The 22,571-nt window shown below is 40.5% G+C and overlaps 3 protein-coding genes across 3 annotated transcripts in view; 1 reads left to right on the top strand and 2 right to left on the bottom strand.

Moving 5' to 3' along the window:
* Positions 1 to 10,522, bottom strand: part of cntln (centlein, centrosomal protein) — a 103,596-nt gene extending 93,074 nt beyond the window's left edge. The window contains exon 1 of the mRNA XM_079652057.1: positions 10,395 to 10,522. The gene's annotated coding sequence lies outside the window, so the exon portion shown is untranslated. The remainder of the gene's footprint in view (positions 1 to 10,394) is intronic.
* bnc2 (basonuclin zinc finger protein 2) overlaps positions 5,138 to 22,571 on the top strand; it is a 159,058-nt gene continuing 141,624 nt past the window's right edge. Inside the window, exon 1 of the mRNA XM_079652032.1 lies at positions 5,138 to 5,866. Within this exon, the coding sequence (XP_079508158.1) occupies positions 5,864 to 5,866 (3 nt within the window). The 5' untranslated portion in view covers positions 5,138 to 5,863. The remainder of the gene's footprint in view (positions 5,867 to 22,571) is intronic.
* Positions 10,487 to 22,571, bottom strand: part of LOC307020777 (uncharacterized protein) — a 230,581-nt gene continuing 218,496 nt past the window's right edge. Inside the window, exon 6 of the mRNA XM_079652341.1 lies at positions 10,487 to 10,586. Within this exon, the coding sequence (XP_079508467.1) occupies positions 10,519 to 10,586 (68 nt within the window). The 3' untranslated portion in view covers positions 10,487 to 10,518. The remainder of the gene's footprint in view (positions 10,587 to 22,571) is intronic.

Raw genomic sequence — 22,571 nt, 5'->3', positions numbered from 1 at the left:
GGAAAATCCAACAAAGGCTATTTAAAATATGGTATTTTGATGACACATTTACAGTAGTATACAAACATGAAATGAATCATAGCTCAAGTCGCTGTTGTGATCTGTTGAGTGTTTGGAAAGAGATGATGAGGTAATTAAACTCAATCATAGAAACAGGCATACTCTGTTTGTCAAAAATGAATTTCACCTTAAACACTGGTTTATGTGCAACATTATATGCCGCTTAAATAGATTGCGTAGTTGTTTTTCCAAGATGATGTGCCCTACCCAACTAAATGACATATGTTGTCACTACAATTGCACAGCATGGTTTAACTTCTTTACTAGATGCCACAGAATATGACTGACTCAGGTGTATCACTGCAAATGTAAACCAACCACTGTTTGAAGTTGTCTTTGTGGGCCTCCTGTGTCTAATTGCCCAACTGTTCAAATGTGAAGAGCCACCCCTTGGAACAAGACAGCTCTTGCATTGACAATCCCAATAAGCATGCTTGTCTCACTTCGGTTCTGCCTCAGTGGAATCACTGGGAGGTTCATGTGCTAGGCAGCATTTAATCTACCAGGGGAAGAAGGGACACAGAACTGTGATCATGCAAATGCAGCTGCATGAAAAATTCAAGAACCAAATGACAAGCCCTGGTGTGCCGATGCTGACAGAGGAAGGAAGAGAGGCACATCCCGGGGAAAAACATGACACTCCATGGAGAATTGTGAAAGCACAGTCTCCGCCTGCCGCCTAAGGTAAGTGGGGATATTGTCTGCATTAATGTGGCCTAGCTTTGATGCTTAGGGAAGAAAGAACCTGAAAACTGCTGGGGATGACAATAGACACTAAAGAGTCACAAGTCCCCTGCTTTAAAGGAACATTGATTGTACAAATGCCATTTGGGATGTCAAACGTGCACAGAGTTTAGTAGAACATCCCCCCTGCTGCATGGAAATGAGACAGGCTCCAACATGTGGGTTCCAATACGTCTTTGAACACAGCCACTTTGTAACACGGCTGATGGCTCTATTTGTTGAGTGTCTAAGGTTTTCTTGTTGAATAGCATTAGATCACAAAAAGCTGTTATCCCACTGGTTGCTTTTTTGAAATGGGCCATGACAAATCTTTGAAATTGCTCACTAATTTCATGTCCAATTGCTGACATTTTGGAGCTTGTTTGCACAGATTTCTATTCAAGTGATGCCCCGAGGAGGGATAACATATCTCTCGCTGGCGTCCGTAGGAGAATCATCAGCCACTCTTGACCTCGAGCATGAGCCGTCCTCATGCTGAATCCTGTAAGACCTTGGACTGCCTTACAAAACCCCAGGACAGAGAAACCATTGATTACCACTTCTCCTCCCTCTATTCAGCCTTTAGACATACAATATCTGAGCACATAAATCAGACATTTCTAGTTCAGGACCATCCTTCATCACAAACCTTACGCTCTGTCTTTGCCATCATGTGAATTCCTGTATGCATGTGATGTCACTGATTTGGCAAAGCCCCCCCACATGCACAAGCCCCGCTGAGATGACATGGACCTCTGTTTGACTCCCATCTGATGACCTTTTGGTCCTATCCTAAACAGGCAAGAGCCGTCATAAAGAAGGAATTGATCCACACAAGACCCACCGACTGCAGCACACACGTGTGTGCATGTGTTTGTGTGTATCCACAGTGCCATGAACCTCAGGGCCGCGCTCACTCATGACTCAGTGACTCACCCAACTACTGTGCCATCCTAACCCCGGTTAGCCCCCCAGGATGTGTGGGAATGTGGAGTCAGGCTATTTCCCTTGGGCTTCTACCAGAGAGCTTGTCCTTTGCTTGGTGAAAGGGTAAATTAAGGTAGTGAGGTTGTATTTAAGTTCATATTTCCCTTGTGTACGAGAGAGGAGACCAAGGACATGGGACATTGATCGCCCTGAGTAAATGTTGTCCAGTCGGAAAACAGCTATTAAATGAGAAAAGTATGGGTCTTACTTCCAACACCTGTGCTTCCCACCCTATGAGATAGGTGAGATCAAAGTAAGAAATTAAGATATTGTATCTAGTTTTACATTAAAACCTCCAGAGGAAAACTGGAGATTTTTTGGCCATGAAAATACATTTGAATTGATCTTATGGTTGCACATAACTTATCAAAGAGACATTATCAAGTTACCATAAGTGGAACTGGTCTCAGCTTCTAAACATCAGTGGTATTAAAGAAACACCATTTCAGCCATCAACTGCCTCCTGATTTGCAAAGAGAAATCACAGTATGATCCAGTTCTTTGAAAAGGCTCAACGGATCATGGGAATAGTTAAACTGACCTTTGTACATGCTTTGCTAGTGACTGGAAGTTAATGAACAGGAGGACCTCGGTGGATTTGATGGATCTGTGAATGCGGCGCAGCAGCTGATGGCCTTCCCAGGAGGTGGAACACTTCAGTAGCAGGTTCAATAGCTCATTACCATGCAGTCCCTCTGGATAATTAGTGAACAGTGGGATCCTGTCACAGGGACAAATACACATGTACTCTCCTTCCCTATCAAGATGCCTTTACTAGTTCTAAAACCGTATACATTAATGTCAGTTTCTACTTTAATGGTATAATATTGAGCCCATCTGGTAGTTTTTTATTGGGCTGCTACTAATTTTAACACTAACATTTGAGTTTGTTTATTTAATGTTGGTTTTCTACATACTTGTGACACCAATATGTAAGGTTTGTGATATTTTACAGATTAAAAACCAACTTGCCTGTGTGCTTTGTTTTGACAAACGGAGATGCTGATAATGTTTCTATCTATGGATGGACTTAACAGGCTGCATATTGAAAGCACAATCACTTTCATTATGCATGTAAAACGGAATAAAATTGGCCTAAAATGGAATCTGAATCAGTGCCAAGATGAGTGAATGGTAAAGCAGCTGATACTGAGAGAATAATTGTACTGAATCATGTGTGTTTGGGTTTTTTGTGCTGAAATGTATAGTTACTTTTTTATTGACTGACTCCATTATATTATCAGCAATAAGAAAATATCACCCAATGATTTGCTTATGTACAATGTTCCATTTAAATAAGATCAATTAGAACGCTTGATTAGTTTCATTGATCATTTAGTAACTTAAACAATATATTGTTATGATTTTGTGTGTGCTATAATCCTAAAATGTATTTCAACATGTTACTCTTCAAAGATGTACCTGAACAGGGTTTAATGGATTACTGCGAGCATGTTTTGAGGTTTCAGAATAGGCCCTTTTAACCCTATCTTCCAGCTATGACATTTAGATGTTTCTCAATTTTGGGGCAAATATTTGCTCCCTGTTCAATATAATGAATGGAATCTTCAGTAGGATTTGTTTTTGTTTAAGGAAGTGCTTAATTTCCCTGCAGCAGGCAAGTCATAAGGAGGTGGGCGTGAGGTGCATATGTGCTTAAAGGTAAAAGTAGGTTAACATAATGGTTTGTGTTGATTGATAACAAAATAAACAGGTCTTATGCACTTTGTCGTGTATTTTGCTGTTTCAAGACCCGGATCTGTACGTAAACCATAACTTAATGTTGCATTAAGTTATATATAATGTTATTTTGAAGCGGACCTACAAAAAACAACATTAACAATGATTTAGTTGCTGTGAGCATATTGACTTTGAGGAGTGAAGTACTTGGACAGTAAAAAATAACATTTGTATAGATAGACAATTAAGAACTTACTGTAGAATATGTTTATTACAAATATTTCCTCATTCAATTGCTCATTTAATTTAAAAAACAATTGTTCCACATGTATTTTTTCTATAGCGTGTTGTAAATGTAATGTATGGGAGATGTGATTGTACCCTGAGCTTAGATCCATACATTTTAACAACAGACATACATCTAAAAATTACCCTTTTTCTTTGTCAATATTAAGATAAAAGGATGTTTGACCCTGCTCATGCAGCCCACCCAGCAATACAGAAGCACAACTGTTCAACGGTAATGAACTAAAGAAACAGCTTGAAGCTGAAAATAAAGTATGGCTATCCACACACCCACTATCATAACTAAGCTATCGCACATCTTGTGTGCATTGTAACATATATTTCCACCTGATAGTTTAGCAAGATGCTTACAGCAAAGGCAAAAAGGTCATGTTTTGCTTTGATGATCAGTTTGTGTCACATTACTCATCCACAGCCCCCGGTGTCTGTATGCTTAATCAACACAGCTGAACAGAAAACACTTCCTGAGTGAAATTAAAGCAGCATCAAAGCATTGGAAGTCGATAGAAATAGGTTTTTTTTCCTTCTTATGGACAACCCTTTAAAGGCTTTTTGTTGTGTTGCTCACATAAGTATGTAATATCTAATTTAATTAGCCATGTAAGCCATCTGACAAACAGGCATATGGTCCTTGCTCTCCCACGGCCTTGGCCAAGGAATGAATATGCATATCCTGGGACCCCAGGAGCTTGTTACCCTGGAATGAATTCTACACAAGCCTAAACCCTGAGCTATTATTTACCCCTTGACCAAACATGCAAGTGGGGCTCGCAGACGCTTGACTGGGATTCTGCCGCCTCTCTGAGCCCAGTGGAGGAGCCAGGCTGAGGCGGTCACTCTGAGGAGCTGCATGTCTCTCTTTCTGCTCTGCTCTTCAAACACACACATAAGTAACCACACACTCCTTCAACTCTTCACTCTTGAGATGTCTCAGTCAAATGTTGTGCAAATCCTCACATAAACAAGCGCACAATTAATCTTTAATGAGCGCACCCACTTCTGAGGGAAATGAGGGACACAAGTTAGGAAATCAGTGTCACATCCCTGCAGTACACACACAAACCATAAACTTTTTCCAACTGCTGAAAACACGTGTTCGTGTGTGCACGCGCATGAGGAGTGCGTGTACTGTAGCTACCCCTGAGGGTAGGGAAAGTGAAAAAAGTGAAAGTTTGCTTTATGCAAGAGAAATGCAGCTTGTTCCCCCTTAAGTTGCTGTAATACAGTTTTTAAAAGACGGCAGGAAATTAAATTGCTTTAGATGTATTTGTTGTTCTTTATTTGCCCTATAGATGCATTTTCTTACAATATTATATGGGAATGTAATTTTAACCACAATGCATCTGAACTAAATGCACACAGAGGGAAAATATCACAGATCTGTTGCTGCTTTTCAAGTGTTTCCATGGGCTGTAAATGCGGATCTCATTGCCGATTTCCTATCTGCAGGCTGAGAATTGTTGGCACGTTTTTTTCGTTGACACTTCCTCCTGAGACATCACCGTAAATCTGCTCATTGGGCACAAACACTCCTTGGACCGACAGTCGCTCGGGTTACAGTCGCACGGCGTGTAAAACTCAGGTCTGAATCCACAGCACCTTCTCTCAGCCCGGATCGTCCGCAGCTCTGCGCTGACTCTGCAGAAGGAAACCATCGGGGGAGTGTATGAAGGCGTTTTTTAAGCGTTTTTCTCAAGGTAGGACAAGCAGTTACAAGACGGCTTCTGGTTGTCAGCGATCCCTTCTGTTTCCTTCACTTCTTCGGTGTACGGTTTTGGGGAAAGAAGAGGGGACAGACTGTCGTGTTCGTGCGTTCCTCTCCGTGAGACCGACGCGTTTCCAAACGTCTTGACGCGCGTTTTTCTCAGAGAAGGATCCCGGACACAGTGGTTCTCAGGATAAAAAGAGTGACTGTTGTATAGTAAAAACTGACATTAACGGCTAAGATACGTTTGTGAAAGAAACACCGACGTTGAATCACCTCACACTGCGCGCAGGATTGAAGAGGAGAAAGTTCCCCACTTGAGGGCGAAATCCGACTTTTTTGAGGACGCCAAGTTTGAAAAGTGCCAGGAGCCCCGGGGTCTATCAGATACAACATGCAGCAATGGTAAATAACATTTTCCTGCTCCTGCTAACTCAATTCATTAAGTCCTAAAACACTACTTTTATAAGTGAGTAACTTTTTAAAACTTCTGCACTGATCTGTTATTTGAACTCATCAGATAGATACAAAGTCTTCCAGAGTACTTTATTTCCCTCTTGTTTCTGATTCTTATGACTCATCCACTGGATTTGTTAATACGTCTGCTTTCAAATGAAATTATTTCCTCTGCTGATCTTTTCTTTCTCTTCTATATGTGTCTTACAAAATCAATATTTGTGAGCATATACAGACACACTACAAAACGAGACCTAAAGCCTTAATCTTCTGAACTAAGTTAATAAAGTATTACTTCACTTAATATCGTTTTATAGTTTTCGTCACGCCTTGAAAGAATTACTAAATTCTCTGCTCTCCAAAGGAGGATTCAAAACGTTTACGTGACATTAGGGGGCAAATTGTTAACTCCAGATACAGAGTAAATAATTGTTGAATTGTTGATATTTATGTTATAAGTAACTCTATGCTACCTGTAGATTCTGGCCTTCACATTTACAGACCCATGCAAACCAATGAATGATTCAAGGTAATTTACTGCAGTGTCTTCAGATAGCATAGACAGGGATTATACAAATGTGTTGTCTGTTTACTTAAATAAGAGTGAGCAGACTTAATTTCATAGCTCGCAGCAACATTTTTCAAGTTATTTTTTTTAAGGCCTAAAATCCCTTTGCTGAAAATGCTGCTTCAGCTTTCAACAGGATTCCTCCTTTTCCTGTTTTTCTGAGACAGTTTTATGATTTTTTAAAATGTATTTACTGTTTTTTTTTTCCTGTTGAAATGTGCTCTGTTTATAGAAGTCTTTATCAGATATCATACAAAAACAGACAAGTTTGCCTGTGTTAGATTGCAAAGAAAAGCTTCAGGTAAATAAATTGCTGCATTGTACGATGCTGTTTTTATAGCCTAAAAACAATCTGACAAAATTCTTTGCCAAATAAATTTGATTTGAGGCCCTGTGCTACGATAACTCTCCAGGAAAACTCTTTTGGTCAACGTGTGACAGTGAAACACAAGCAGAAGCACACCGAGGCATTTCATGTCAGGGTAAGACATTTCATTGTGGACATATCTGAGAGCTTCAGGAGACAGGGAAGACGGAGGGAGAGGAGCAGAAAAAGAAAAAAACAGTGAGAGAGAGATTGAGATGAATGGCCCCACTTAAAAGCAGCAGAAAAGTACCTACACACTTTCATCAGTGAGATGTGTGTGAGATTAATGTCTAGCACAGTATTTTGGCCTGGTCTTGAGTGTGTGTAAGGGATGTTTCATGAGCCTGAGCCGGTGCTGCTTCTACACTGAAGAATGCCAATTTACATTCCTGGAGTGTCATTTCATTACTTTTATCTCCGTGCTGCTTTCTCCCTGCCAGGCCAGTCAGGGATCGGTGCAACTCAAATTGACTTTTTTACCGCACAAGTCACAGAAACTAAAATCCCTGTATTCCCTTGTATGTGTCTGTTTCTGTTTCTCTTTTGTACGTCAGATAATTAAACACTTATTACGCTCTTATTGGCACAGAATAAGTGCTGGTGTGTTGCAGGAAAATACATAAAATAACAGCAGAAAAAGGTTGGAAAACAAAACATAATGAAGAAAATGTCGAGGTAAATGTCCTCGTTATGCACTGACTAGTCTCAGCCTACAGCGCTGCTACGTGAGGTTAAAGAAAAAGTAAAAGTTGTCAGCGAGGCTGCAGCTAGGTCGTGATTCCTCTGGGTCTGTGGGAATCAGAGAGGGGAGAGTGTGTGAGAGGGTGTGTGTGTGCGGGGTGGGAGACACTGGTTAGTCGGTTCAATAATCTGCTGGACAGGTAGGCCTGTGACGCCCCCCTTAGAGAGGCTGCTAATGAAGAGAAAGGCTGCTTAGTGGTGCTCCGCTCTGACCCCTCCAACCCCCCCCCCCCCTGTCCCCCCTGCTGGCTTCCTCTGATTACTGCTCACATCCACAACTCTACCCTCCTCTTCTTCCTCCACTCCATCCTCCACATTTCCCCTGATATTCTTAAACCCTGCCTCTATTTGAAAAGAATGGGGGCTAAGTGTATAAAGGGTCTCCCTGATGACCCATTGGGATTTATATATGTTCTGCTCTTGTTTTTATTTGTGTATTCTTATTAATTTCCATATTTTAGTGATTCATTTTCTACTTGGCCTTCTCGTTCAGACCCATTTTCTGAGCAATTTTAGTAAAGAGGAGGCTCTAATGTGAAGAGCTTAACTCGAGCGACGCGCAGGTGAAAGGAAATATGTGTTAGAGCAGGAAGAAAAAACAAATAAACATTTATTTTAGATGAAGGGAGAGATGTACTTTCACTCATGCTTACAGGTTTAGATTTTCAGCCTCAAAAACATCCAAGAGAGGTTCATGCTGCACCAAAAGGCCTCTGCTCCTCTCCATCTGTCCTCAGTCTCAATAATCTCTCGAGTGAGCGATAGTGTGTCTTGGCAGTGACAGAAAAGGTAATATTTTGAGAGGGGTCAGATACCTAGTGGTGGCTTGAGATGAAAATCTTGAACAAGACACGGTAACCCAAGCAGCAGGCTGCAGCGACTAAACAGAGACACTGTGAAATGTTCAAACAAATTGGATGGCAGGAGTCCTAATTTAATAAAGAGCACAGTGTGAGACATACTTGATTTAAAACAATATACATATAGTAGACATAATTACACTTTTTGTACCTCAGCACACAAAGCAAGAAACTAAATATTCACACACTTACACTTATGAAAACTCTCCAGCGTCCTCCAAATACATGATTAAATTAAGTGAGTGTTCCTGTGATTCCTACGTCAAAGAAAGTAGAAAAGGTAATGAATAGGGTTAACAGCTGTTATGAAATGTATATTTAAGATGTGTTTAGTTTTGTACTATCAATGATGTTAATATCTCTATAGTTTTTTTGTACCTAAATGAACGTATTTTGTCTTTACTTTACATTACAATCTGGCTCTGTGCTCCAAGCTGTGTTTAAACTGTAAACTGATACGTGTACTTACATGTGTTACATTTTTTGTATACTTTTTTTTTCTATGGGGTTCATTTCACATGCTAATCCAAACACTATCATATTCCTTAAGGAAGGAATCAGCGAAACGTTGGTCTTATTACATGAACACACCCAGTGTGTGCAGAAGCCACACACTCCTTCGCTCTTCATTTGTTTAAAGTGAGAAATGATAGAACACATTTTGCACAGCTCCGCCTTTAGTAATACACCCTCCGCTGCATTTTTCACTCGTCCCAGACACGGTCATGATTCTTATATTTTCAGCTGTAATTTGGGGTGGCCTTAATTGATTCCGTCCAGAACTAATTACCGGCAACTGTGTAAAATAAACACTTCAGTGTCACTGGGTGGCAACTGTCCGATCGGTAGGGAAATTACATTTCACTTGTAATCCATACGTTCTGCAGCACGGCAGGAATATAATTCATGTCGACGCTATAGAAATACCAGAGACGCTGGACTTGTGTAACGAACAGGAGTATAGTTGTAACCAAATGGCTCAGTTGGGAGGTATAGGGTTATGTGGTATAATTTATATTTTATAGCTCCCTCCTGCACTGACTGCACTCCAGAATAAAGTTGTTCGATTTTGTTCCATGAACAGTGAGTGAGAAAATCTGGGATTTCGCTTTTGATGGAAACTCCAGACACCACTTTGTTCCTTGCTTTCTTCTCGTATTTTTTATTTTCCTGTTGAGTCTCATTTATTGCTTCCAGATAAAAAGACACCTAACTGCTGCAGTTACAATACAGAGTGTTTATGTGGATATTGTTGGTGTGCTTTTTTGTGGGGGGGGGGGGGGGGTGCATTGGTGGCCCATGCTTCAGTGATTCAAAAGGCATGGAAAGATATCCTCAGGCCATACAGAGTGATTTGATTAAAAGAGAATAATTTGCCCTAAAGGTGTCTTTTCTCTTCTCTCCCAAAAGCTAGTGGAAGAAATCTGATATGACAAGATAAGTGGTGGCTCATGAAAAATTCCTGAGGACTGAGACGTAGCATGTTGACTTTGGAATTATTGCCCTAAGTGTCTAGTTCTTTGCTAGCAACTGTGCCTGACAATGTTATTTTTACCTGAGTAGACTTTGAAATCATTCCCTGGGTTCTAAGTCCCGATTTCTCCCGTTTAAAACCTGTCCAAAGAATGGACCAAATACATTTCCTGATTCTTTTTGTACCTTACATCAAAGTACTCTTTAATTGTAAGGTACCAATTAGTGTTAAAAGAGAGTGGAATACCAGTTTGAAAGGAAAAAATGTCTCCTATAGTTGTAAGCAAGGTTTTTGGGCTTGTACATTATAATACTTGGGGGGAGGGCGCTGACATTGCATGTAATTGCTCAGCCAATCAGGATAAGCCCAAAAATGTCTCAACTCAATACCGGTAGCAGAAATGTCCATCATAGCCAAGTGTACACATGTTTTAGTAACTGGAAAAGAAGTACAAGTGAGATGATTACCTGCGTCCAACTGTGGCCCTGCTGATGCAATGCTTCCCTTCCTGATCCAATATTATCGTGGCAGCAGGTGATGTGTGCCAGGTTGCAGTGATGTCTGCCTGAGCACAGGGCAGGCAGGCTGCTTTTAGGACCACAGATCGGGGCTTCCACTCCTTGAAAAGACCACTCCTGCACCTAAAACATTGGTCTTTCCTGAATGACAAAAGCATAACATGAAAATGTCATAATGTTAATTCACAGGAGTGATTTGGCACGTTTGCAAGGGTGGACGGTGTGTTACTTTTATTTTTGTCCTTGAACAAATTAGCTGACACAACTTCAGACAGTACCATAATATTTACGTAGGTTTTCTTCATTCTACTCAGCCATTCATACTTTAAGTATAATTTGAGTGGCTTCAAACTATCTTTGGCTAGGATTTGAAAGCTGGCTTCACTCTCTTTGGTAGAAAATACAGGCATCCTGCTCAACTCAACTTGGCTTTCAAATCTGTACTTTTCACGGAGACAATGATTTTTATCTGAATATATTTATAATGTTTCAGGAATTAGATAACATGATTATATATTCTGTAACGTTTTACATTTTATCACGAAGGTTCATAGGCATTGACTCAAGTGGCAATTTCAGTTTTTTCCACTTTCTCATTGGCATTATTTTTTAGCATAAGATTGCAGCTTGATTGGAAGCAAAGAAGGAAATTGGGGGACGACTTTGTAATGTGGTACAGACACATGAGGACTGTGTCCCGTTTCCTACCGACAGCCAATATTTACCAAGACCACGTTTCTTCGTTCCTTGACCCGATAAATGTCGCCTACCGTTAAAGAGGTAGTTATTTAACCAAAGCCACAATGTTTTTCTAACCTAACTAAGTATTTATTTGAAACCAAGCCATGCTCTTTTCCTTAGCCGTGATCAAGTTGTGTTTGTGACTGAACGTTAATCATACTGTTGTCACATCATAACATCTTCCCAACTGTGGCTTGTAACAGTTTTGGAAGACATTGACAGATGATGCTGTCTGGCATAGTGTCAGATCTAAAAAAAATAGCAAAGCTTTTACACTAACTGAGAGTCCAGACTTCGAGCATGTTAAACAGTACAAGCTATGCAACCAATGTCCTCTCCACAACTGCTATTAATGCATCTGCATTCATAGTGTTTTCAGTGTTTCTTGACCCTGTGGTCTGGCAGGAACACATGGATTAACTCTGAAGAACTGATTTGATGCATTCTAATAGAAACCTCCTCCTCCAGTCTGCTACCACATGTTTAACCTGACCGTGACATTCCCATCTTTGAATCACTATCAAAGTCTCAATCTACATGACTATTTCAAGGGGATATGGAGTTTCAGTTGATTATGATGAATATATTTTGCCATGCAATTCATCACCACAAACCTGGATGACATGTTAGAAGTCCTTCCCAGTGATTGCTGGTGACAAACTTACTATTTACGGTGATAATCATAGTAATTAAGCAGTTTGAGGATGATGGGACTTAGCGTGTTTGTTTGGGCCTAAGTTCACTTTTCCTGTTTGAGGGAAACCTAAACTTGTGAAGGGCACATCTGTATAGTACGTGTGTGTGTGTATGCCTGTGTGCATATGATTGTGTATGTGAGTTTTCACATGCATCTGCGGCTGTGTGTTTTTGGAGCTGGGGGGAAATCTGCGGACAGGTAGTGTGTCAGAAGGGGGACAGTGGCGCTTTTGAGACAGACACAAGAGACAAGTCTCAGGGAGAGTGAGAGGGCTTCTTTCATGTGACTCTGCATTCCACCAAGGCACAGGCAGAGAGGCACAAGACGAGACATGCGTCCCCCCTCGTCACTCCCTCTGCCTCCTCCCCCACAGCACCCGCCCTCCCCCCCATCCAGCCTCCACCCCTACAGTGACCTTACCATTTATCAAAGAACCCCATGCTGGAATTCTTCCTCAGCATCTGTGTCCTGGTGGTCACACACAAACACACGCACGTATGCATGCACGCGCACACACACACACACACACACACACACACACACACACACACACACACACACACACACACACACACACACACACACACACACACACACACACACACACACACACACACACACACACACACACACAGACACACACACACACACACACACACACGACCAGTGGTGTAAAGTAACTGAGTAGATTTACTCCATTACTTTTGAGACTTCTACTAGTATTTTAATTATTCTATCCCACTACAATTGAGAGGTAAATTGTGAACTTTTTCTACACTACATTTATTTAGTTACTTTACAGATTTGGATGAATGATGTGAAATATAATCAACCCTTAAGTAAGACTTTAATTACACCTGGATCTGAGTACTTCTCCCACCTTTGTACATGACACAAACACATAGAAGTGCACACACACACACACACACTCTGTCGCAGACCAATCTGTTTGGAATATTTTGCCGCTGTGGAGGGGCTGTCCTCGTCGTTCCCTGAGCTAAGAGGCTGAAACTCTCACGCAGAGACATGGACACATGCTTGCACACACATTCTCTCCTCCTACTTGTTTCTTTATTGTACCTCCTGTCACTTTGTCCTATTCATTTAACCTTTCATTAGAGCCAGCAGACAGCCCTGTGTGTGTCTGCACAGCTTCAGGAACAATGCCAAAAAAGCCCCACTGTCACAGTTATTAGATTCCTCTGGCCCTCCTTTACCCCGGCAACTCAATATTAAGAGAGGGAGAGTGAAAGAGAGGATCCAGGATGGGGAAGAATAGGGAAAAAGAGGGGAAAAGGGGGTGCATGGGTGACGCATAACTCCTATGGAGAAGGATCCTTTTGACTTGTCAAGGACATGTGCCACATGTTGACAGTAGACAGGTTTCAGGAAAAACAAGGAACGGAATGTAATCCACGACAGGAACGAGAGAGACAGAGGAGAGAGGACAAGCGGGACTGTCTGTGCTGTGGCCAGCAGCACCCTGAAGGAGTCACACCGAAAACACAAACAGTTTGTGGAGGAATTTTGTTTTGAATGGGCAGCGAGGAGGGGCAGTCTGGTCTCTGAGGAAGGACAGAGCAGCTCTCCCTTCTTCTCCCTCCTGTCCTCCTCCTCGGTCTGTCTCTTCATATACTCTCTACTTCCACACACACAGATAATACTCATTTTAGGACCTCTGTCATAAGAGTGAGTGTGTTGAGCTACACATTGACAATCAAGAATAATTTGCTCCTTTGTATTTTGAAGAAAGATAAAGGTATACATACTAGATTATTTGATACATTATATATTCTAGAGGGCCAACAATATTTATTGAGCAGCCATACAATCTAAAAACTAGAGATTTCCCTTTGCCTGTTAACACATATTCAATAGTTAATTTTATACTGTAGAAAGCAGATGTTTTGGTTGTAAAATGATTGTCCTCACCATTAAGGGCAACTGACAGGTGTTACATGTATCTCGTATACAGTAACTTTCATTTACACATCAATAAAGTGAGGGGAGTTTAGCACAAAATGGTATACGTACTGTTGACAATACAGTACATTTCATTTAGAGAGTTTTGAAAGCCAAAAGTCAAAACTGTCGATTTTGGAAAAAGTTAAAACTTTGGGAACTTAGTGAAAATGGTGCCAACTAAGCATCAATTCCTGACGGCAGAAGCGGTACAGTTCTGTTAGCCGTGCATTTAACCAAACTCCTCTGAAATCAGTCCTAAAACAGGATTAGGCGTCATAGTTCCGATATAGTAATAAATACATATTGAACAGATCACTTGCAAACTGTTCATAGTCTATGATGATGACTTGTGGTTGTAATGTTGCAGTTAATGGGGCTGATTGAAGTGAATGTGAAAAAAAAGAAATATGATGCGTGTAATGACTTAAGTCACTTTTTCTGTATTAAACAGAAACCATGGGCTTTCTCTAAACGTGTGCGAGGGCCTTTACAAAACCAACAAATATTGCTGTACTCACTACAAATGGATTATATTGCAAGATGTTGGCTTCAGTAGCAACCATTTTGCAACTTGCCAGATATGGGTTAGAAATGACAAATGGGAGTTATGGTACATTTACTACAAATCCTCTTTGTTGTTGAAAATTCGTTGCATATGAAAGTAATGTATTGGTAATGAGGCTGAAATAACAGAAATTCATCAGGTTTCTCCACTGTACTCTGCTTTGATGAAGGCTGCGCTGCCTCTCTGGTAACTTTCAGGCTGCGTAGCCTAGTCAGCAGACAGCAGACATTGAAGCTCCTCCAGTAATACATTAGCTGAAATGGATCAAGGCCTGGAGTGGAGAGGCATTGGTCACTCTGGTGGGGGGCAATGAATCGCTCACCAGTCATTGCAGACACACACACACACACACACACACACACACACACACACACACACACACACACACACACACACACACACACACACACACACACACACACACACACACACACACACACACACACACACACACACACACACACACACACACACACACACACACACACACACTATCCCTGCCCTAAAGACAAAGAGCCAGAAACATAGCAACAGTCTTCACCCTGACCATCAGGCAGCAGTCTTGATGAAGTCCATCTCTCACTTCTGTCACCCCTCTGCTCCGACCCCCTCGTTCTATCTCTCCCCTCCGCTCTGAGGCCGCCGCTCGCTCTGTGTGACTGACTCTTTATTATCCTCATCCCGTCACTTAGTTAGACCGGTGACCAGCAGTCTGTCTCTCTTCTGTCCTCTCTGTCATCCCCTTTTCCAGCCTCTCCCTCAGGCTGGAGGCTGTCGATCCAGCTGTCTGCCCCACATCTCTAATTCTCTGATTGGACTCTCTCTTTCCTCTCAGGGCTGTAATTGATGGTGGTGTTATTGTGTCCAGTTGTCTGGCCTTAAAGCCGTTCATTCTGGTCAGCACTACTACAATTTAAGACATGCTGAGAATGGGGTAGACAGTGAAAAGTATTTTTTTGTGTTTGCATGTTCCTATATGTTCGCAAATGTGTTCAAGTTATGAAACCAGGGTTATCCACATGCTTTTGTCTGTTTAACCAATCAAATTCAACTTGATTGGTTTGACAACTGTTCTTCAAAAATCACAACAATGTTGACATTCACGCCTGAGTTATTTTTGTCCTTCTGAATAAGGGACATTATTTCCTGAGAATCCACGTTCCTTCTCAACAAAATGATTGCCCTTGGCATCCATAGAAATGCACATGTGTGCTTTGTTTGGTGGTCCTTTCTTGCAGAATATTTCAACTGGATTTTAAACTATTTGGCAAAGTAATTACAAAATGTGGTGTGAAGTAATTCCCAAAGAATCCAGAATAAATCAAAAATCTTTGTCAGTTCAGAAGTTTTAATACTTATTCTCGTTTTATGTATTTCTGGTCCCCTGTATCAAGGTCCTTCTTGCTCAAAATTCATGTGTATTTGAATGTTTTTGCCTTTAATTTTTTCATCTATCTTGATGTTGTAGATCTTTAAAAATGTACAAGGTTAAGTAGAGATTCAGTCTAAATGATAAGCAAATATATTCTCATTTAGACACCTTGAGTTTTTGGCCATACTTTGCTCTGTTTAGGTATTGGTTGGATGTATATACAGTATTACCTTGGACGGAAATTCAGCTACAGTAAAAAGAACAGATATAGAGTTTAGTTTATTCACTAACCTTTTTCTATCAGTTTTTTGTCTCTCTTTTTCACAATCTCTATCGCTCTCCTTCTTTCTCTCCATCTTTCTCTCTCTAGCCCCAGTCCCTCCCCAGCATGGACCTTGTATTTATTACCCTCTAAGTAATCACTTTGCTTTCTCTTTTGATAGACTGTTATTGCTCTAACTAGCCGAGGTCCCTATAGGTATTTGGAGGCTTTCCAGTTTTATTAGACAAAGGCCTCATTATTCAAGGCCAGCATTAAGACTACCATTAGATCCATTTGCCCCCTAGTCACATGTATCCAGTTGCAGCCAATTCATATTATAGCCCCAACACACTTAGTATTTACAACACAAACATGCTCATTCTCTCTTGTCAAAGTTAAATATAGAAAATCTTAAGAGAGTTTTGCCACTTTGTAAGAGGTAGCTGTGAAGTTGTCTAACGCTTGTCTCTACTTTCCAATAATAATAGAGTCATTAAACACATCACATAAATAATGTAGTCAACATAAGGGTAACTGAAGTTTAGATAATAAAAACCAGTTTGGGACATATTTTTGTTTAGACCTCAAGCCTCCTGGTAAGGATTTCCAATTGCAGAGGTGACATTTTAGATATGGCATTGCTACGAGAAAAGCTTTTCACTTTAGCGGTGCGCTGGCGTGCTGGAGCAGCTTGGTATAGCTTCTGAACATTGATGCAGGACGTTTTTGTCCCTTTCTCAACATTCCTACATAGACTGGGTCATAGATCACCAGCAACAAACTCCATACACTCAACATTTGGGCTTATTCTACTTGAGAATTCCTTGTGGAAGCTCGCAAGCTAAGCTAATTAGCCTAGCTCGGTAATGTTAACAACACATCTTGTGTTCAGTCTTAATGGTCCAAACAAGTTTACTACTGTGACTTCCCACCCGGACGATCCGAATCATAAACAAACAAACAGGCGCTCAACTTGTGCCAACGAGACAAAGAGATTTAAGGTGCCCCAGTTTTGATTTCTTTCATTTATTTGTTGCAGCTTTTCAATTTCTTTGTAGCCACCCGTGTGTCCAATATGGTGCTCAGCCCTCCTAATCGATGGCCCCTTATTGGGTTTCTGCGTTTGGTCGAATACTTCATCGCTTTCTGGCCCCTCAGGCAACAGGATCCAAACTAATAAGAAATCTCCTCAGTCTCTCGGGTTGGGTCTTCAGATGAAAAAAATGATTAGTACAAAAATAGTTTGTATGACTGGAACCTGATTTTCAACAATTGTGCCAAAATCTAACCCAAAACAAAGGAGTTGACATGCTGACTGTTCTTCTGGAGGATGTTAATCCATGTTCACACTGAGCTAGTTTAACTAGCTTATCTTTTCCTATCTGTTCGGTTTCCTGTCGAGTTTTCACACCCCAAAATCAGCTTTTGAAAAATCCCCCAAAAATGCGGGATATCTTTGAAACCCAATTCCTCTTGATTAAAGTGCTGATTTGAATACCAATGTAGCTATTTAAATATTACAGGTTTTCTCACAGTTCTATACACATTTTTATTTTATAAGATCACTCTGTATGTTTAACATAATTATTGTATTCATATTTTGAGTACAGAAGTGTGTTTATGAGCTGTAACCAATATTATATTCTTGTTCAGTTATGTATATTAACAGTTACAATAAATATAAAAGTAGTGTTTTAGAAACAAAAATGAAGTAAAAAATATCCCAAAAATAATCATAACATTTCAGAGTAACAATTCACAAGTGTTAATTGCAAGCATGGGGCTGTTTTCTGTGACTCAAACTTGCAAAATGTATTGTTTACCCTAAAGAGAGTTGGTAAGAAGAGAGCTGGCCATTTTCCTTTTATGATTCATCCTCAACATGCTTTACATATAAATATCGTTTTTAGATTATTTGGCGTTAGTGTGGACATGGTTCCAGATAGCTGTATTTGCTTGTTATAGGGACATTTATTGCAGTTGTCGTTTTGCGGTGACACTTCTGAATATCTCCTATTGTACTTGACACTTCTTGCGGAAGGTGTTGGAATTTGATTTAACGAATGACAAACACTATTATTTACCCCAATTTTCAGACTTCATCTCGTTCTGATCTTTCCTCAACTACAGAAAACAAAACCCAAGTTTCAATGATATAAATGTGGTTAAAGAATGAGGTCTAATCTGCTCGTAACACGGAGCTCTGACACAGATTGACATACATTGTAGTAGCAGACACAAACAGTCTATCAAACATACGGCACGATATAAAAAGTGCTCAACATGAAAGTAGAGACAGGGTAAGAGTTCAAGAGAATAATGCATGCATTTACTACAGTAAGATAACATTTACAGTAACTGTATCTATCTATATCTGCGTGATTTATATCTCTCCTGTTGGTCTGCAGATAAACAGTGTGTGTGTGTGTCTGTGAGAGGGAGAAAGTGGGAGGGGAGAGTGTGTGTGTGTTCACATAGAGAAAGAGAGGGGAAAAAGAGAGAGTGCCACTTTGGAGTAAAGCTGTCATTACTCCGGCTGGCGCACTCCCTCATAAATACTGATAATGAGATGTTTTCAGCAGCCTAATCATTTGCCAATGTAGCAGTAGGTAATGTGAGAGGAACACTCTTTCCTCTACTTCTGTCTGGAGATGACACTTCAGATTCTTTTCAGTCATTACCACACCTACTCTTATACAGTGGAACAATATAATAATCAGAGGCTATTGCAGGAAAGTTTTGCAAGTTTGAAGAAAATCTAAAACCAAGTACATTTCCCTTTATAGTTTTATAAGCAACATTCGTTATTAATTCTCACTGCAAATCATGTCAAAAAAAAATTCCTCAACGAAAAAATTGCAGCATAAGTGAGTTTATTGAACACTTTAAACATCCAAATATATTTAACTTTTATTTATTGAGGAAAGTTTAATGTGAAACTGGTTCAACAAAAATCTAGGGATTATTTCCAATTTTTTTTTTTAAAGTTGCGATAATTATAAAATGTCATCTTTGTGAATTTGTGATCCATGCATGAAGTCTGTTCATTTATCTGCAATTCGCAAGTGACGATCATATATAAACAAAATACTTCTGCACACATACTGATTTTTTTAAATTGCCCTCCCATCTAATGGCATTCTTGGTGGAGATGAATCCCCCTGGCCTCACCGCTCCAAGTGACTTTAAGCTTCTGAATATTACACAGAAAATAACACAAACAATGCAGTCCTCTACCAACAGTCAACATTGTTTCTTTTAACAATGAAAACAGAGATCTTAAGCGTAAGCATAAATCAGAGAAACGACTTTGAAAGCCGCTGACAAACCATGTCATGACCATAAACCAGTCTGACAAATGCAATAGGAGTTTGTTAATATCACAGAAGGGTGGCAGAGTGCTGATGGTCAACCTGTTTTGCTTTTTGGGGGTAGGATTTGTTGCTATCACTTGTAAATGCCTCTCTTTTTATCGCTCTTTAACTTCTGTAGACTGAAATTTAGGAGGCAAATAAAGATGTGAGGCACATTTGTCACGAAGAAAATATGTTTTGTTTTGTGATAAACCTTAAATATTTATGTCCAAACATCTCTGTCTCCATAAACCACTCGATAGGATTGTGTTGGTTTAAGTATTCAGAGCTTCTCTCTCCTCATTTGTACTGACAGGTTCACTGTGTGATGTCCTAAAAGAGTTTGGGAGTTTCCCCTCTGAAGGACAGCCACATGAAGGGCCTCAGAAGCCCCCTCTGCTCTCGCCTGACTTAGAATGAACTGAGATCTCTGGAGGCATTGCCAGGATAAAATAAACAAGAACATGCCTTTGAAAAGCAGTTATTGACACTCCACTATATATATCTTTCCTACGGGCCATCACTCTAATGGGTGTTCCCTATGAAGCGCTGTACAACATGTCATCTTCCGCTGCCTATCTTCCAGTGGCTATTAACCAGCATTCTTGATCATTTTTAATAGTCCCCCCATACTGCTTCTCTCCATCTCCACAGTGATTGGACAAACAGTGGTGTCCCTGGTGATATGTGAGGAATACATTGAGGAGCTATTGTGGTTTTCCATGGCCTCGCTGTGTATTGTTTACTGGGTCTGCTTGATTGCCCTCTGTCCAAATCAGAGGGTACAGGCAGGCAGGGCAGGGGTCTACAGGGACGCACTGTGTTGTGGACTGTCCCAACGTGCTAAGAATATTCACTCAACCCATGGCTCTGAGGGGCAACCCATCCATAGCTCAGTAAACACACACAAACACACACATAGTGGGAGTCATACATTTGTGCAACGGGGACTATATGGCCGTGCATAAATGTTGGGGTGTGTTTTTCAGAGTATATGTGGTGGTCTGTCTCCACGTCACATCTAATTACCTCCTATGTGACTTTGCTTCGCGCAGTGGGAAAACAAAGCAGACCCTCCTCATTGGCAGTAGCACATACAGCTCAGACATAATACCAACCATATGCTGTTTGAAATTAAATAGATATGGGCTAAGTTTCAATATATACATATATCTTTTCCTCTGGCATTCTCTTTGCTTTATTTTTTAATTAACCATTTTTCATCATCTCTGACCATGGCTCTAGGTCATGTAGCTCATTGCGAGTGGCAGAGACTTCCATGGAAATAGAAAAAAGAGCTGCTTTACTCTGTTGTAATCTTCACCCACCTCTGATTAGTATCTGTTAATCCCTCACTTGAAACTCATAATTAAGCTAATTAGACGCTATCTTAGTACAATTGCACCTCATTGGCCAGATAGTAGGGAAATTCAAAGAGCAAGGTTACATCTCTGCGTTAGAATTTAATAAATGCTAAAGGCCAACGCACTCATTCAATCTTTAAATAGTTTCGGTAGATGAAATATTTTCCCCTTAATTTGCCGTGCAGATATTTTCAGAGGTGTGTGTGTGTGTGTTTTTCAAAGCTTCGTGGAATTCATGTTTCACGGCCGAGTTTTCCGAGCAGGTCTGGCCCTCAAGGCTGCCTCGGCTAACCTTGCTAACCAGGAGCGTGTAACATTAGCATGTCTTATCAGAGCAGAGCACAGTAAGTAAAATATGACTTTTTTCCTCTTGCAAAATTATGAAAAATATTAGATTAAAGCAAACGACAACCTTTTTTTCTTTTACAAAGACAGAATAAAGATCAGAAATACTGCTGTATATCATACAGTGAAAAAAGATTGATAAGTTGCTTTGTCTTGTTTTTTTTTTCTGTAAATGCTTGAATGTAATTTGAGTAAAACAGTATTGCTAAGAAATCAGTATCCTTTGTGACAGATGGCGGTAGTTAGGGGACCACACAAATAGTTTTGGCCTCAAAGTTGTTAAAGCATGGCTAGCATTAGAAAGTTCATGTAACACCTCCTCTGGAAAAATGTGTCAGCCTAGCTTAATAGCTTCCATTTTCCAAGTGGATTCAAATGTGATCGTACAATAAGTCTCCCCAAACTTTGAAGTTAAAAGGACAGATGGGTTTAATACCAGTTCAGAACCAATGTAACAGTTTGGGAGAAAAATACATCTTGAGGGATATGGCATGGTCTGGTCAGTTAGCAGCACACTTCGTCGCGGCAACGGACCTCAAATGTCATTCAACTGCAGCCCACTTACAGGCCTAAAGGTTAAACACTGTTCCCACAAATATGTCCGATACCTTTATTTATCCTCTTGAAAAATGCTTTAAAGGTAGGCGCAGAAAAGTGCTAGAGTGACACTTTAATTTAATTCTATTGGAAAAAACAGATTTCAACCAAAAGGCCCCTTTCCCCTGATGCTGTCATGTGGGCCTGAAATTGCAGAAGCTGAGTGAAATAAGATTTGATTATTACAGAAACATGTTAGGGGAATTCAATCTTTATGTTTGTTTGTGCGTATAAAAGTTTTGACCCTGTCTCGGGGGGTTGCGGTGACTTGATGTTGTTTAGACTCATCTCCCTGCCTTCACCCCCCCTGGAGACCTGTCTTTGTAGCAATCCCAGCATCCTGTTCACTGCTCCGCTGCATCCATATCGCACTAATGATCATGGGAGTGGACAGCTGCTTAATGCAGTAGTGTCATCAGCGCCGCTTTCTGATAGCGGCTCCATTGCACTTGACGGGACTCAAATGCATCTGGTACTCACGAGCCCCCCACATTTAGAAGATCGACTAATGTGATTTTGGAACACCTCGGTAAAGGTGTATTAGATGTGCCCCATATCACAGTGCATAATTACAAGACATATCACATTTGGAGGGTATGATTACAGACAGGGTTCTTATCATTTTTCACTACTCATAACGCTGTCAAATGTCAAAGTGTTGCTCTCAATTACATTATGAATTTGTAATAAATTATTATTAGACTATAGCATTTGAAAAGACGATTCTGCTTAACTGCACAAGCTCAAACAATAGGGATTCCTGACAAACCTATGCTACCCTTTTCTCCCCCCATGCTTGACATGGTTAGGTGACTGCTCTGCGACCCATCATGCACTAGAGGGGTGCCCTCTCAGGCCATCAATG

The sequence above is a fragment of the Notothenia rossii genome (genome assembly GCF_949606895.1).
Source record: "Notothenia rossii genome assembly, chromosome: 1".
NCBI classification, from domain to species: Eukaryota; Metazoa; Chordata; class Actinopteri; order Perciformes; family Nototheniidae; genus Notothenia; species Notothenia rossii.
Note: the sequence above shows the minus strand (reverse complement) of the source record. Positions and strands in the feature narration are given on the sequence as shown.